The 13,352-nt window shown below is 41.0% G+C and overlaps 1 protein-coding gene across 1 annotated transcript in view; it reads left to right on the forward strand.

Moving 5' to 3' along the window:
* The first annotated feature begins 643 nt into the window (after positions 1-643).
* Positions 644-13,352, forward strand: part of Topbp1 (DNA topoisomerase II binding protein 1) — a 53,468-nt gene continuing 40,759 nt past the window's right edge. The window contains exons 1-8 of the mRNA XM_076918024.1: positions 644-832; positions 1,564-1,654; positions 4,616-4,750; positions 5,747-5,890; positions 8,042-8,223; positions 9,247-9,443; positions 11,088-11,270; positions 13,124-13,290. Of these exons, the coding sequence (XP_076774139.1) occupies positions 1,571-1,654; positions 4,616-4,750; positions 5,747-5,890; positions 8,042-8,223; positions 9,247-9,443; positions 11,088-11,270; positions 13,124-13,290 (1,092 nt within the window). The 5' untranslated portion in view covers positions 644-832; positions 1,564-1,570. The remainder of the gene's footprint in view (positions 833-1,563; positions 1,655-4,615; positions 4,751-5,746; positions 5,891-8,041; positions 8,224-9,246; positions 9,444-11,087; positions 11,271-13,123; positions 13,291-13,352) is intronic.

A 13,352-nucleotide genomic window follows, 5' to 3' on the forward strand; every position in this document is an offset into this window, starting at 1 on the left:
AAACCAAAATAGGCAAGAACTTTCTGAATAGGGCCTTAGTTGCTCAGGATATAATACGAACAACAGACAAATGAAACGGGATCACGTGAAGTTAAAAGGCTGTGCTTGGCAAAGAAAAGTTAATCAAATGACGAAGCAGACAGATGGGAGAAAATCTTTGCCAGCTACACACCTGATAGAGGTTATCCAGAAATACAAATTTTAAAGGTCTGAACGTGAAAATAACCCAATCAATAAATTAGCCTGCCTTTCATCGTCTTGCCTTCTTTCCGTTACTGTTTTCAGTCTTGTTAAGGAGTGATTATTCACCTACTCAGGGGAGTCAGAAAAACCTTGATTTAATCATTCTCCCATCTATAAGCCGCTATTAGTTTCATGGAGTGTCTTGCTCGTGCACTGCCCTGCACCGTGGGGAGAATTCGCCGCTGGACTCCCTGCCCCACTTCTGCACGTTCTGGACTTCTGCTGATCGGTCCTGCAGGCCATGGCCTGAACCATGAGTTCCGACCGGCTGAAACTGCTGCGAACCCAACCCATAGAATACAGAGCATCTCCGGAAAGAGGGAACAAGGAACGCCCCCTTCCGACGGCTCCACTTCCCAGAGTCGGTCTCGATGACGCCACTTCCGGCGGAAGTGACGTCGCGTCCGCTCGGTTGGCGCGAAAGTCGGTTCCCCGTCTGGGCCCTTCCGGGTTCTGCAGCGTTAGCTTCGGGTTGGGGGCGCCGCCGAGGGCGGGGGCTGCGCGCCGGGCTGGCGCCCGACCCCAGCCGCCGTCCTGCCGGCCGCGCGCCCCCCGACTTGGTGCCCGTGGGCCCTCGGGCTCCACTTAGGTGAGCGAGCGCCAGCTCCTCCGGGCCGGCGAGGCCGCCCGGCGCCTCTTGCGGCCTTCGCGGCTCTCCTAACCGGCGGGTGGGCCTCAGATACTCTGAGAGCCTTGGCCTGGATGTTCCTTTCCCTGGGAGCTGGGGCAGTCGCATGGGCCTTTCGGACGAGCGTGCACGACCTTGCACAGTGGCTGCTTGCGTTCAAAGTCCGTTAACTTAGGAGCAAATCTTGCGGGCTGTGGCTACCAGCCGCCCTCAGCGTTGTCTTTAAGCCTTGTGCAAGTGAATGTCCATTGAGGACCAAACCAAGGGACTCAGGGTATTCATTCAGGGACGTTAATTTTGTTCTCACATTTGCAAGGATTCGTGTCTTTCCCTTTTTTTTTCTCCTTCGACTTTGCCCACCTTCTGGGGTCTTTGTAAACATCTTGAATGAATTGATGAACCAAGCCAGACGTCTATTTCTTGGGTACTCTCGTCTGCATAAGAAAATAGTTGATTTGCAGGCCGGGCGGTAGTGGAGCACGCCTTTCAGCCCAGCACGAGTAAGGGAGTAAGGCAGAGGCCGGCGGATCTCTTGAGTTCCAAGCTGACCTAGTCTACAGAGCAAATTCCAGGACAGCCGGGGCTTGTCGAAAAAAAAAAAAAGGAAAAAGGCCACAAAAAAATATTTAATTTGAACATTTAATTCCCTACCTGATTTACTTTTGTTCTTATTGACTGCCTTATTCTCACAGTTCAGCAATGTCCGGAAATGACCAAGAGCCGTTTTTGGTGAAGTTTTTAAAGTCTTCGGACAATTCAGAATGTTTTTTTAAAGCTCTTGAGGTAAGAATAATTGAATATGTCTTATTTGATACTTGAGCTCATTTTCATGTTGTAAATGTTTTTTGATTTGTTGGATTTTATGTCTTAGAAGTAGATATTTTAATGGAATTTTGCCACAGCATGTGCTTGATACAGATAAATCACTGGTATATAATTTTTAGTTCAAGTAAGTAGACCATTATGGTTTTTTGAGAGGATTGAAATCTATTAGGACAATTGAATGTTGACCCACGGTTCAATATCAGGCGTCGTGTGTCTGTGTCTGTGTGTGACTAAGCCATCTTCCCAATCCTCTGACTTGGAGTTCTTGACAAGTTGTTTTGTCTAGTAACTCCTTTGATCCTTTGAGCATTGAAAGACTTCAAGTCACAGTGCAGTAATTTTGGTTCATTGCACACACACACAGACACATATACACATACATATGTGTGTGTATAATGAATGATGGGGTAGTTTTGAGCTTTGCCAATTATAATCCCTAGTAATGTCTTTGTAGCTTGGGAATCTATTAGAAATGCAGAGCCTTGGGGACCCAACTCACATTTGACGATTAAACATGCATTTTAAGCAAAAACCCCAGTGCATATTCAGTTTTGAGACGTTAGCTAGTTTTTGTTTGTTTGTTTGTTTTTTTTTTTTAAGTTCACTCAGTTGGCAACCATCAATTGAGTATCCGTCATCTGACAGATTTTCCTCTAGCATAATACTTGGGGTCTACTAATGATCAGAACAAGCAAATATATCTCTCCTCATTCAGCATTCATAGAACAGGAAATTGGTCTTAATCAGGTGATAAGCAAGAAACAACATAGTATGGGGACCAGTGAAAGAGTTGAGACTGAGTCTTACTGTGTAGCCCAGGCTGATCTGGAACTCTGTCCTTCCTGCCTCAGTCTCCTGCATGCTGAGATTACAGTTGTGTGCCACCACACCTAGTACCTATGTAATGTGTTATAAGAGGTCTAGTACTGTGGGAAAATGAAAAAGAAAAAGCCAAAACAATTTAAGGTTTTCTAGTGCATGTTTGTTGGAGGAGAAAGAAATGGAAAGGTTACAACTTAAAACCGAGTGTGGTCAAGGTAGGCCTTATGCTGGGGATATTTAAGTAACTGTAGGTGAGTATCTAGGTGAAGATGGTTCAGTGAGAGGAGACATTAATATGCAGGGCCCTGGAATGGTGTGTGTGTGTGTGTGTGTGTGTGTGTGTGTGTGTGTGTGTGTTCGTTCGTTCGTGTGTTCACTCGAGTGTACTCATGCACACACACGTCTAGTCAAGGTCAATATGGTAATGTACAGAATCACAGGTGGGTAAGAATATTATGTATGGAATGCTAGAGAGGTCATTGTAGGTCCTTATGAGCCCCGTGAAGACTGACTTCAATGAAGTGGATTTTAATCAGACGACCATAAAGGTGGAGCATTGCTTGTTAATCTCCACACATGTCCTGTATGTAGCCTGGGAGTCTATTAGAAATGCATGCACATATATACAATAATACAAGGAATTTCTCTTAAGTGTATGCACTAGTGTTCTTAATCCCCTCTTGTATGAACTGGGATGTTGAAGAAAGCAATTACTCACTCTAAAAGGACTACAAGAGAAATTCTGGACAGCTTTCTATACAACCTGGCTATTTTATTATTAGTTAATACCTGGAGGCCTAGGAAGACAGGAGAAAGTCCTACTCCATTTCAGTGATCCTCTTAGCAACTCTGACTTTTACCCAGAATTAACTGTTTCCAGGGCCTTGCATAAGGTACTAGGTATTAGGATATACTTAAACAAAATACATCATGAAATTCGTGTAGGTGGGTGTGAGTGGTATGCATGGATGTTTATGTGGGTGCATGTACACATGCACACTTTACCTGATGAGCCATCTAAAAGACCCAAAACATTCCTCCTCACAGGGAAGAAATAAAACTACTTATATTTACAAAAGAAACAATTTTTTCCTTCATAAAAATGTATTCAAGTGGTAGAGGAAGTGCAGTTTAGAAAGTAGGATGGCCATGGGAATGTTGCTTAGTGGTAGTTGTATAGTGTGCATAAAAACCTGGTTTTAGTTCTCAATGCTGCAAAACAAACCCACCTTGGTCAAGAAAGGTATCTCTAGGAAGTGGCATTTAAGCAGATTTTATTAATGTGAAGAATCATTTCAAATGAAAACTTAAGAGTATTCCCTATAGTAGGACCATAAAAGCAGAACCTCTTAGTGAGCTCATTAGTTTCTTCCAGGTATAGGGTATAGGGTATGGGGATGACTGGAATTACCAGGGAAGTAGATGTAAAAGATAAGACTTGGGAGATAAGTGAGGGCTAAGTTTTTTGGTTTTGTAGACTTTCAGAAGAAATGAAGTTGTGTGATGGTGATGCATCTTTAATCCCAGTACTCGGAAGGCAGATAGATCTCTATGAAATTGAGGCCAGCCTGGACTATAGAGTTCCGGGACAGCCAAGGTTACACAGAGAAACCCTGTATGGAGGGTGGGGTGGGGAGATTTGGGACTGATCCATGCATCCTTTCTTTTGTCCTTTTGAGATAAATTTCTCACTGTTGTAGAGTTTACTAGACTGGTTGGCTAGGGATTCCCTGGAATCTGGTCTTCAGTACCCCATCCCACATTGTTGGGATTATGAGTACATTCCTCTATATTAGGCTTATTACATGGGTGCTGGGATCCAAACTCAGATACCCATGCTTATACTGCAAGCATTTTATCCACTGACCCCTCTTCTCAGCTCCTGGTTGGTTTCTTTAAAAGGTTTACTAACTTTGTGAAGAATAGATTTAAGAGAGGAGACCAGTTCAGAGGCTTCTGTAGTAGTCTAGGTGAGAAGCAGTGCTTTATTTAATAAGGAAAGGGCTAGGTTTGAAATGGGCTCTTAGCACTTGGTAGGACTTAAATTTAGGGAACTAACTTCTATTACATTCTTACTTTTTTTTTTCTTTCTTTCAGTCAATAAAGGAATTACAATCAGAAGATTATCTTCAGATTATTACAGATGAGGAAGCATTGAAGATAAAAGAGAATGACAAATCGCTTTATATCTGTGACCGTTTCAGTGGCACTGTTTTTGATCACCTTAAACAGGTTTGTTGTTTCTAAGACTCTTATTTGGTAGTGGGTTTTGCTTTTTCCTCTCTCTCTTGTGTGTGTGTGTGTGTGTGTGTGTGTATGTGTGTATGCGTATGCGCGTATGCGTATGCGTATGCGCGCATGTGTGCACGGTGTGTGTGTGTGTGCGCGCGCATGCACGCGCGCACATGTGTGCACGTGTACACTCTCACATATGTGTGCATGTGTGTAGGGTCTCATTCTCATGAGTACTATGAGTAACTTGGGATTCTTTGTACTTGTGGTTCCCAGACATCTGAGCTGCCTTATTAGCTGGTGCTTTGTTTGAAAAGCATACTTGAATGTTTCTCAGTTGTTATAGCATAAGATTATTGAATTAAGATTATATTTCTTGGGAAAGATGCCCTAGTGGTTAAGGGCACATACTGCTCTTCAAGGGATCTGAATTTGATTCCCAGCACCCATGCCAGGTGTCGAATAACTGCTTACAATGCCAGCTCCAGGGGATCCAGTACCTCCAACCTCCAGGTTTACCTGTACAAAATGTGTATATACCTATATAAGGATATACATACATACATACATACATTTTAAAATAATTCTTTAAAATACATTTATTATTTTATGTTGTAAGGGTTTTTACCTGCATGTATGTTGGTGCACCATGTGCACACCTGATGCCCTTGGGGGCCAGAAGAGGCCATTGGATCCCCTGGAATTGAAGTTACAGGTCGTGCCCTACAGACTAGGTGCTGGGAACCAAACCCAGGTCCTTTGTAAGGGTAACAAGTGCTCTCAACCTTTTAAAATATAATTTAAAAAAATAATAAAGACTTAGTTTGTTTTAAGTGATTGAAATTTTGGTGGCAATTATGAAGGCTCTTGTGGTTTTGCTTTTGAGGGTGCATGTTTATTTAATGCTTGCTTGAGAAATTATGTGATAGTCTTTTTCTTCTAACATTTCATGGTTTCCTGCAGTAGCTGTGATCTTTTCCCAAATGTTTTTTCTAGCTTGGCTGCAGGATTGTTGGTCCTCAAGTAGTCACATTTTGTATGCGCCACCAGCAGTGTGTCCCAAGAGCTGAGCATCCAGTCTACAATATGATTATGTCTGACATAACTATATCTTGTACAAGCCTGGACAAAGACAAAAGGGTAAGCACTGAAAGCAGCAGGGCTGACTCCGCACCTGACTTTCCCTGGGGCTCACATCTTACAGACCTGACACATGGCCTTCACAGTTAACAGACTTTGTGCATGGCTCCAGTGCTATTTTTTTTTTTTTTTAAGATTACATCATTTCTTTATTCCTTTTCCTTCCTCCAAATTCTCTCATACACCACTCCTTGCTCTTTCAATTTTTTAAATTTATAACACCTTTTTTGTTGGGGGCCGACTTTTAGCAGAAGGCGGCTATCAGCTTTGCAGCCATCTTGAGCCATATACCCTGACATGAGACTTGGATTACAATAGCCTACAACAGCTGAGCACACTCCGATAATCTTGGTTTAGATACCTTGAGATTAAAGGTGTGTGATTTAAGAGTATGACTTAGAAGTATAGAGATCAGAGTTAGAGACAAGACCTAAGGGCATGATTAAAGGTGTGACCAAAAGGTGTGGCTTAGAAGTGAGACATATAAAAGGCAGAGACAGAACAGATCAGAATCAGACTGAGATCAGAGAATCAGACACATCAGACATTAGGTAGAAGACACTTGGCTGCAGATAGAGGAGACAGAGAAGGAGACACTTAGAGGAAGAGAGACTGAAGAATAAACGGGATTGAATGACACCCTGTCTGGTCTCCATTCTTTGAGTCTGCCCTCACCCTTGCTCTTGCTGACCCTCACCCTGACCCGCAGACTGGAGCGGCAGCTTAGGCCAGGATACAGTGGCTGCCCAAATGTGGGTCGGCCCGGGCCTCAACATTTTGTCTGGGCTGTGACATTTTTTGGCCCCCCCCAACGTGGGGCTAGTGTGGACCCCAACACTTTTATTGTTATATGCATATATGTATATACATATATAATCTTAGATAAATACAACCCGCTTAGTCCGCATATGTTAATTATATATGATCTCAGAACTGACCATTTGGTATTGGATAATCAGTTGGTGGGGTCTTCCCTGGGAAAAATGGAGTATGATTTGTAGAAACACTGGTTAAGTGTTTTGATTTAAAAGAAAAGTTACTTTTTTTTTTTTTCTACAGTCAGTAAGCTTGGTTTTGAATCATTTAATTTTTCCAGAACAGAAAACCTTTAAAGAAAGGATTATATTCTGGGTGTCATAGTGCATGCCTTTAATCCCCAACTCAAGAAAGGCAGAGAAAGGCAAGTCAACTAGGGCTACATAATAGTAAGACCTGTCTCAAAAAAAAAAAAAAAAAAAAAAGCAAAGCAAAGTGGCTCATGCCTTTAATATCAGCATGGAAGAGACAGAGGCAAGCATATCTCTAAATTCAAGATTGGCATGGTCTAAGGAGCGAGTTCCAGGATAGCTAAGGCTACAGATATCTGTCTCAACTAAAAAAGATGTAATCAGAAGCAACAGAAATTTAAATTGTGGAATTTAAAAGAATAAGTTCGGTCACTTATTAATGATAATAATTCTATCCGAAAATATTTCTGTAAGTGACTGTCACTGAGTGCTTAAACTTAAGAAGGCTATGATGTCATTAGCAGTATTAATCCACAGTCACAAGACCACATTGTTATAAATGTGGTTGATTAGAAAGTATTGTTAAAAAGTATGCGACTGTTCAAGAAAACAGTTATTTTCAGGTTTTTTGTTTTTTGTTTTTTAGGGGGAAGGCTGTGGATTGAGCCCAGAGCCTTGTGCATGGTAGGAAGCATTCTACGACTGAGCTACATCACCAGCCTACAATTAGTGATTTTTAAATTTAAAATTGATACACATCTTTCCGAAAGTAATTAATTACTTAATTTTTTAGTGGTAAAAACATTTGTGTGTTCAGGCTAGCAACAGTAAATGATATTTATTGGGGGCTGGAGAGATGGCTCAGCGGTTAAGAGCACTTACTGCTCTTATAGAGGACCTGGGTTTGGTTCCCAGCACCTGCTAGATAGCGCCCAACCATTTGAAACTCCAGATTCAGGGGATCTATCTGATGCCCCTTCTGATCTCCAAGGCTACACTACATGCGTAGTGTATAGACATAAACTCAGGCAAAACACTCACACACATAAATTTTTTTTTTTTTTTAATTAGGGGATTTTTTTTTTTTTAAATAGAAGAGTTGTTGTTTTCTCTAGCATTAACATATTTTCTTTTGGGTCTATAGGAAGAAGTCCATAAATATGTACAAATGATGGGTGGACGAGTATACAGAGACCTTAATGTATCAGTCACTCACCTTATTGCAGGAGAAGTTGGGAGCAAAAAATACTTAGTTGCTGCTAATCTGAAGAAACCTATTTTGCTTCCTTCTTGGATAAAAACACTTTGGGAGAAGTCACAAGAAAAGTAAGACACATTCATATGCTTTGTGTATTTGAAAAAATGATGCATTGGATTAATTTGACATTGTTGGGTTTTCACGGGGAGGCTTTATATCTCTTGATTTGTTACTGAAACATTTCTCCAGTGACAGTGGGGAAGATGGGCCATAGATTCAGCAGTGCCTAGAGGGCAAATGGTTTGATAATGAAATTCTTTTCTGCATCAAATACATCTAAAATAATTCAGTTTGGCTTTTGTGTTGCACTATGTAATACTGTGCCCCAGTATTAAGATGGAGAATAATATTGGCAGCTCTATTCCCTCCTGGGTAGGTACAGAGGAGGTACAGAGAGGAGTAGAGGTAAGATTAAATATACATATATGGAAGCCATCAGCTGAGAGGTGATCATTCAGTGTAAATTGAACCTATTTTATGCACTGGGCTGGACATTAGATGTATGTAGCAATCAGAAAAGGATACCAGTTTACCTTACAGAGTTTGGAGAGACAGTTATGTTTTCCCTAAAATTGGGTTTATAGTCATAAATCCAAGTATCTGAATTATATCAGCATTTTATGGCATTTTTCTACACTTATTTCAACACTAATCAGCATGTACTCAGCATGTTCCCTAGTTAGTACCAGCTTGATGAAGTCTGTTTATTGTGGCAACAAAATAACAGTGATATTGTTGGTGCTCTGCCAAAAATCATTACTTTTACTTATCAAGAATAATGGAAGAATGTGTCTATTTTATACTAGACAACCAATGAACATTAGGTTTTTAAGTACAGATCCAGTCTTATAATTCTGCCAAATGTTCCCCACTTATTAGCAAGGACTTAAGAGTTAATAGTGCTTTCTTTAAGAGTCTTCAGACTGTTGCTGAAATACAAGTTAGTATAATCCTCAATGTCAGTTTTCCTTTCTCGATGTTTATGAATCACAAAGAATAAAAAGCTGAGCAGACAGGCAGAGCAGTGGGATCTAACAAGTCTGAGAACTCGTGCTCAATTGTCTCTTCTTTTTACCACTTATTTTCTCCAGAAAAATAACCAAATACACTGATGTAAACATGGAAGACTTTAAGTGTCCTATTTTTCTTGGTTGCATTATTTGTGTGACTGGCTTAAATGGTATACACAGAAAGACAGTCCAGCAGCTCACGGCTAAGCACGGAGGCCAGTACATGGGGCAGTTGAAGATGAATGAGTGTACACACCTCATTGTGCAAGAACCAAAAGGTAAACATGCCTTAGATGTAGTTGAGTGTGTACGTCCTGTTTGAACACTGATTCTCAGTAGGCCACCTTGTGCTCTGACATGTCATTGCCCTAGTTTATCTGGGTTTTTTACCTTTTAAATTCTTGCAAAGATAGTTTGGGTCAGTCTAGAACAATTAAGGGACTGTCCTTGTGTTAGTCCAGGATATAAAATAAATATAAAATATCAAAAGTTGCCGATCATGTTTTACCTCCTGACTTTTAGACCTTAACAGAAAAACAAAACTCTTCACAACAAGAAAACAAATATGTATAGCTGAGTGGTATTTCTTTTTCATGACTAACGTCAGAAGCTTGATTAAGGACTTAAGTGGGACGAATTGGTTTGTATTACTGCGTGAAGATTGGGGTCCGGGTGGGGTGGTAAGGATAGCGTTCCCGAATGTTAGGCCAGTGCTCCATCACTGGACCACATTTTCCAACTAGTCTATAAACTAGAGTTTCTAACTTCGAGATGTACTTTGCAAATTATGAGATAAGTCAAAATATAAAAAGTGTTACTATTGAGAAACTCTTTAAAAATTATTACTGTTTTTGATTTTTCAAGAACTTTGCTCTAGGGAATAGTTTTGCTAATACTCTAAAATTTATACAAACATACGAGAAGAGTCTTACTGGACTCTTTAGTAACTCCTTTTGTGTTTTTACTGTTTTTACTAAGATACCTTGATAAGAAGCATTTGAGGATAATTGTTAGTTACTGGATAATTGCATTTGCTCAGGAGATGGGTATAATCACTATGGAGGGATGGCTGCTGGGCCTTTTCTCAGTGCAAAGGCAGGTGCAAGGGATCTAGCCTAGGCTTATGCTAGCAAGTGCTTTCCACAGAGCTATGTCCCTAGTCTTTTTGTTGCTCTCTGTTGGAGACAGGAGCTCGTCAGGTTTACCACGCTGTCTCGAGATTTGTGATTTTCCTGTCTTACAGACCTAAGTAGCTGGGGATAGACTTGTACCACCAGGCCCTGCTCCATTGACTTTATGGAATACCAAGATAGAGCCGGGTGTCAAAGGAGGTGGAGGCAGGAAGATCAAGAATTTAGGGCTACATGTCTCTGCCTAGCCAAAGATAGTATTTATTATATTACATACATTTATGGTGTCTGCAATTGTATTATATGTTCTTATTAAACCACATTAATAATGTTGAGCATGATGGTGTCTTCAATCCCAGCATTTGGGGGGCAGAGGCAGGCAGATCTATGTAAGTACAAGTTCAACCTGGTCTACCCAGGCTAACCAAGCCTACATAATGCGACCCTATTTCCAAAGGGAGTTGGCTGGAAACGTGGCTCACTGGTTAAGAGCAGTGCTCTTTCAAAGGACCCTATTTTGATTCCCAACATTCATATAGCAGCTCACAACTGTCTGTAGTTCCAGGGTATCCAATACTCTCTAACCTTCTCAGGCACCAGACATACAAGTAGTACACGGACAAAACATCCAGACACATTAAATAAATAAGTAATAAACAATTAATTTTTAAAGGTAAATGTAATTACTGGTAAGCTTTAAACATTACTTTTGTTTGGAGTTTGAAAAAATAATTTACTATGAACTAACATATATAATCTAAATATTTCTTATTTCTCTTGTAATGAACACAGGACAAAAATACGAATGTGCCAGGAGATGGAATGTGCACTGTGTGACCCTGCAATGGTTTCATGACAGTATCGAGAAAGGCTTTTGTCAGGACGAATCTATATACAAGGCTGAACCCAGAGCAGAAGTAAAGACAGTGCCTGATACTTCAACTCCCACTGCTCAGAGCAGTGCTGCAGCTGAAAGTAAGTCTCTTTGAGATTAAAATAAGCAATTATTTGTTCACATGATAATTGATGTATTGGACTAGGGATGTAGCTTAGTGGGAAAGCTTTTGTCTTGCAGGCCCAGGAACTCAGTCTTAAACACCAAGAATAAAGTGAAGGAGTTGATTCGTTAGTAGGGGAGCTGGGCAGTGGTGGCGCACGCCTTTAATCCCAGCACTTGGGAGGCAGAGGCCAGCCTGGTCTACAGAGTGAGTTCCAGGACAGCCAGGACTACACAGAGAAACCCTGTCTCGAAAAACAAAAAAACAACAAGTCATATATATATGACTTACTTTCTCCCTGTACCTCTGGGTAGAACTAAATAACAAAATAGCCCTGTGTAGAAAGCTTTCCAGAACTTCTTTTGTATTCCTTTTAGAATGAGTGAGTGCTTTCTTTCACATCCTAATTAGTACAAGAGGGGATTAACTAGTTGGTGGCCTTAAGTGAAGTAGGTCCCCCCCCCATTTGTTTGGTTGGTTAATTGGTTTTCAAGACAGGTTTCTCTGTAGCCCTAGCTGTCCTGAAACTCCCTCTGTAGATTGCTGAGCCCAGGCTGGCCCTGGTGGGGATAGAGTGATATAGTATCTGCCTCTGGGGCAAGGCCTGGTGTGAGCCTCCACAAATGTTGATGGCTGCTGTAGGTGTAAGGCTTGTTTGTATAAATGTACAGATTTTCTGGACCTACCAGCAGTGGAGGGCTCTTTCCTTCTGAGGAATGCTCTACCTGTTAATGTTAATGACTCTATGATAATTAGAAACAGCAGAGTCCAGGAGAGAGTATGGCTGTGTTGGTAAAATGGTGGACACTGGGACCTTCAGGACAGCCCTTAAGGCTATGTGAGAGAATTTTTCAACTATCCTAAAATACAAGGATGCAATAACCATCTTCTTTGGTTACAAAAAGTTCAGAGCCAACCTGAATTCGGTGAGACTGCTTCAGAAAACAAAAGAAAGACCAAGCACGGTGCCACATAACCTCAGTGCCAGCTCTGGGGGGGCAGAGGCAGGTAGAGCTCTGAGTTCAATGTGATCCTGATCTGGGCAGAGCTGGTTCTCAGCCTTCCTGATGCTAGGCCCCTTTAATATAGTTCCTCATGTTGTGGTGACCCCAACCATAAAATTATTTTGTTGTTACTCTATAACTATAATTTTTGCTACTGTTATGGATTGTAATGTAAATATCCATTTTCTAATGGTCTTAGGTGACCTCTGTGAAAAGATTGACCCCCACAGGACCTCGATCCACAGATTGAGAACTACTGGTATAGACCATAGAGAGACTTTGCTTCAAAAACAAAACCAAACCAAAAATCTCATTGTATAGCAGCTAAAATGCTTTGACATGTAAACCCAACAACCTAAAGCCCCAGAATCCATGGAATGGTGAAGGAGAGAAACAACTACAGTCTTGTTCTTTGACCTCCATAGGAGTTCTGAGACAGCCATGCCCTGACAAGCACACGCCACACACACAAACAAGAGTACTTACATACATAGGGCTCCCTTTGTGATGGTCATTCTGCTGTGTCAGCTAGGCTAGCATATTCAGTCAATACTGATCGCTGTTATTTTGGAAGTGCCATTTAGCAAAATCCTCCTTCTTGGACCTTAAAGTCAGCAACTGTATGTTTTTATGGGCTATAAGCCACTTTAAAGAAATATTAAATATAATTTCACCTTAAGAATGAAACTTTATTTTTTCAGTAAAAAACCTCTGAATCTTTGCAGGCAGGTTTACCCCTTCACCCCTTTATAGGAAGTTAATTTATAAGGAAGCATGTAATGACTCTTTCACCTAAGGAATTTATCGTTTCCTTTTACATTTGTAGGTCACACGCTCGCAAATGTCAGCCATATATCCAACATAAATGGCAGCTGTGTGAATGAAACAATGTTTGGGTCAACTACGAGCAAACTTGAATGTACACTTGAAAACCTAGAAAATCTGGACATCAGTATGTTTCAAGCTCCTGAAGATTTATTAGATGGCTGTCGGGTATGTCTTTATCATGTAACAACTTCAGAGGGACAGATAATCTTCAGACCTGAGTTTAGGGC

The sequence above is a fragment of the Arvicanthis niloticus genome, chromosome 21 (assembly GCF_011762505.2).
Source record: "Arvicanthis niloticus isolate mArvNil1 chromosome 21, mArvNil1.pat.X, whole genome shotgun sequence".
Lineage (NCBI taxonomy): Eukaryota > Metazoa > Chordata > Mammalia > Rodentia > Muridae > Arvicanthis > Arvicanthis niloticus.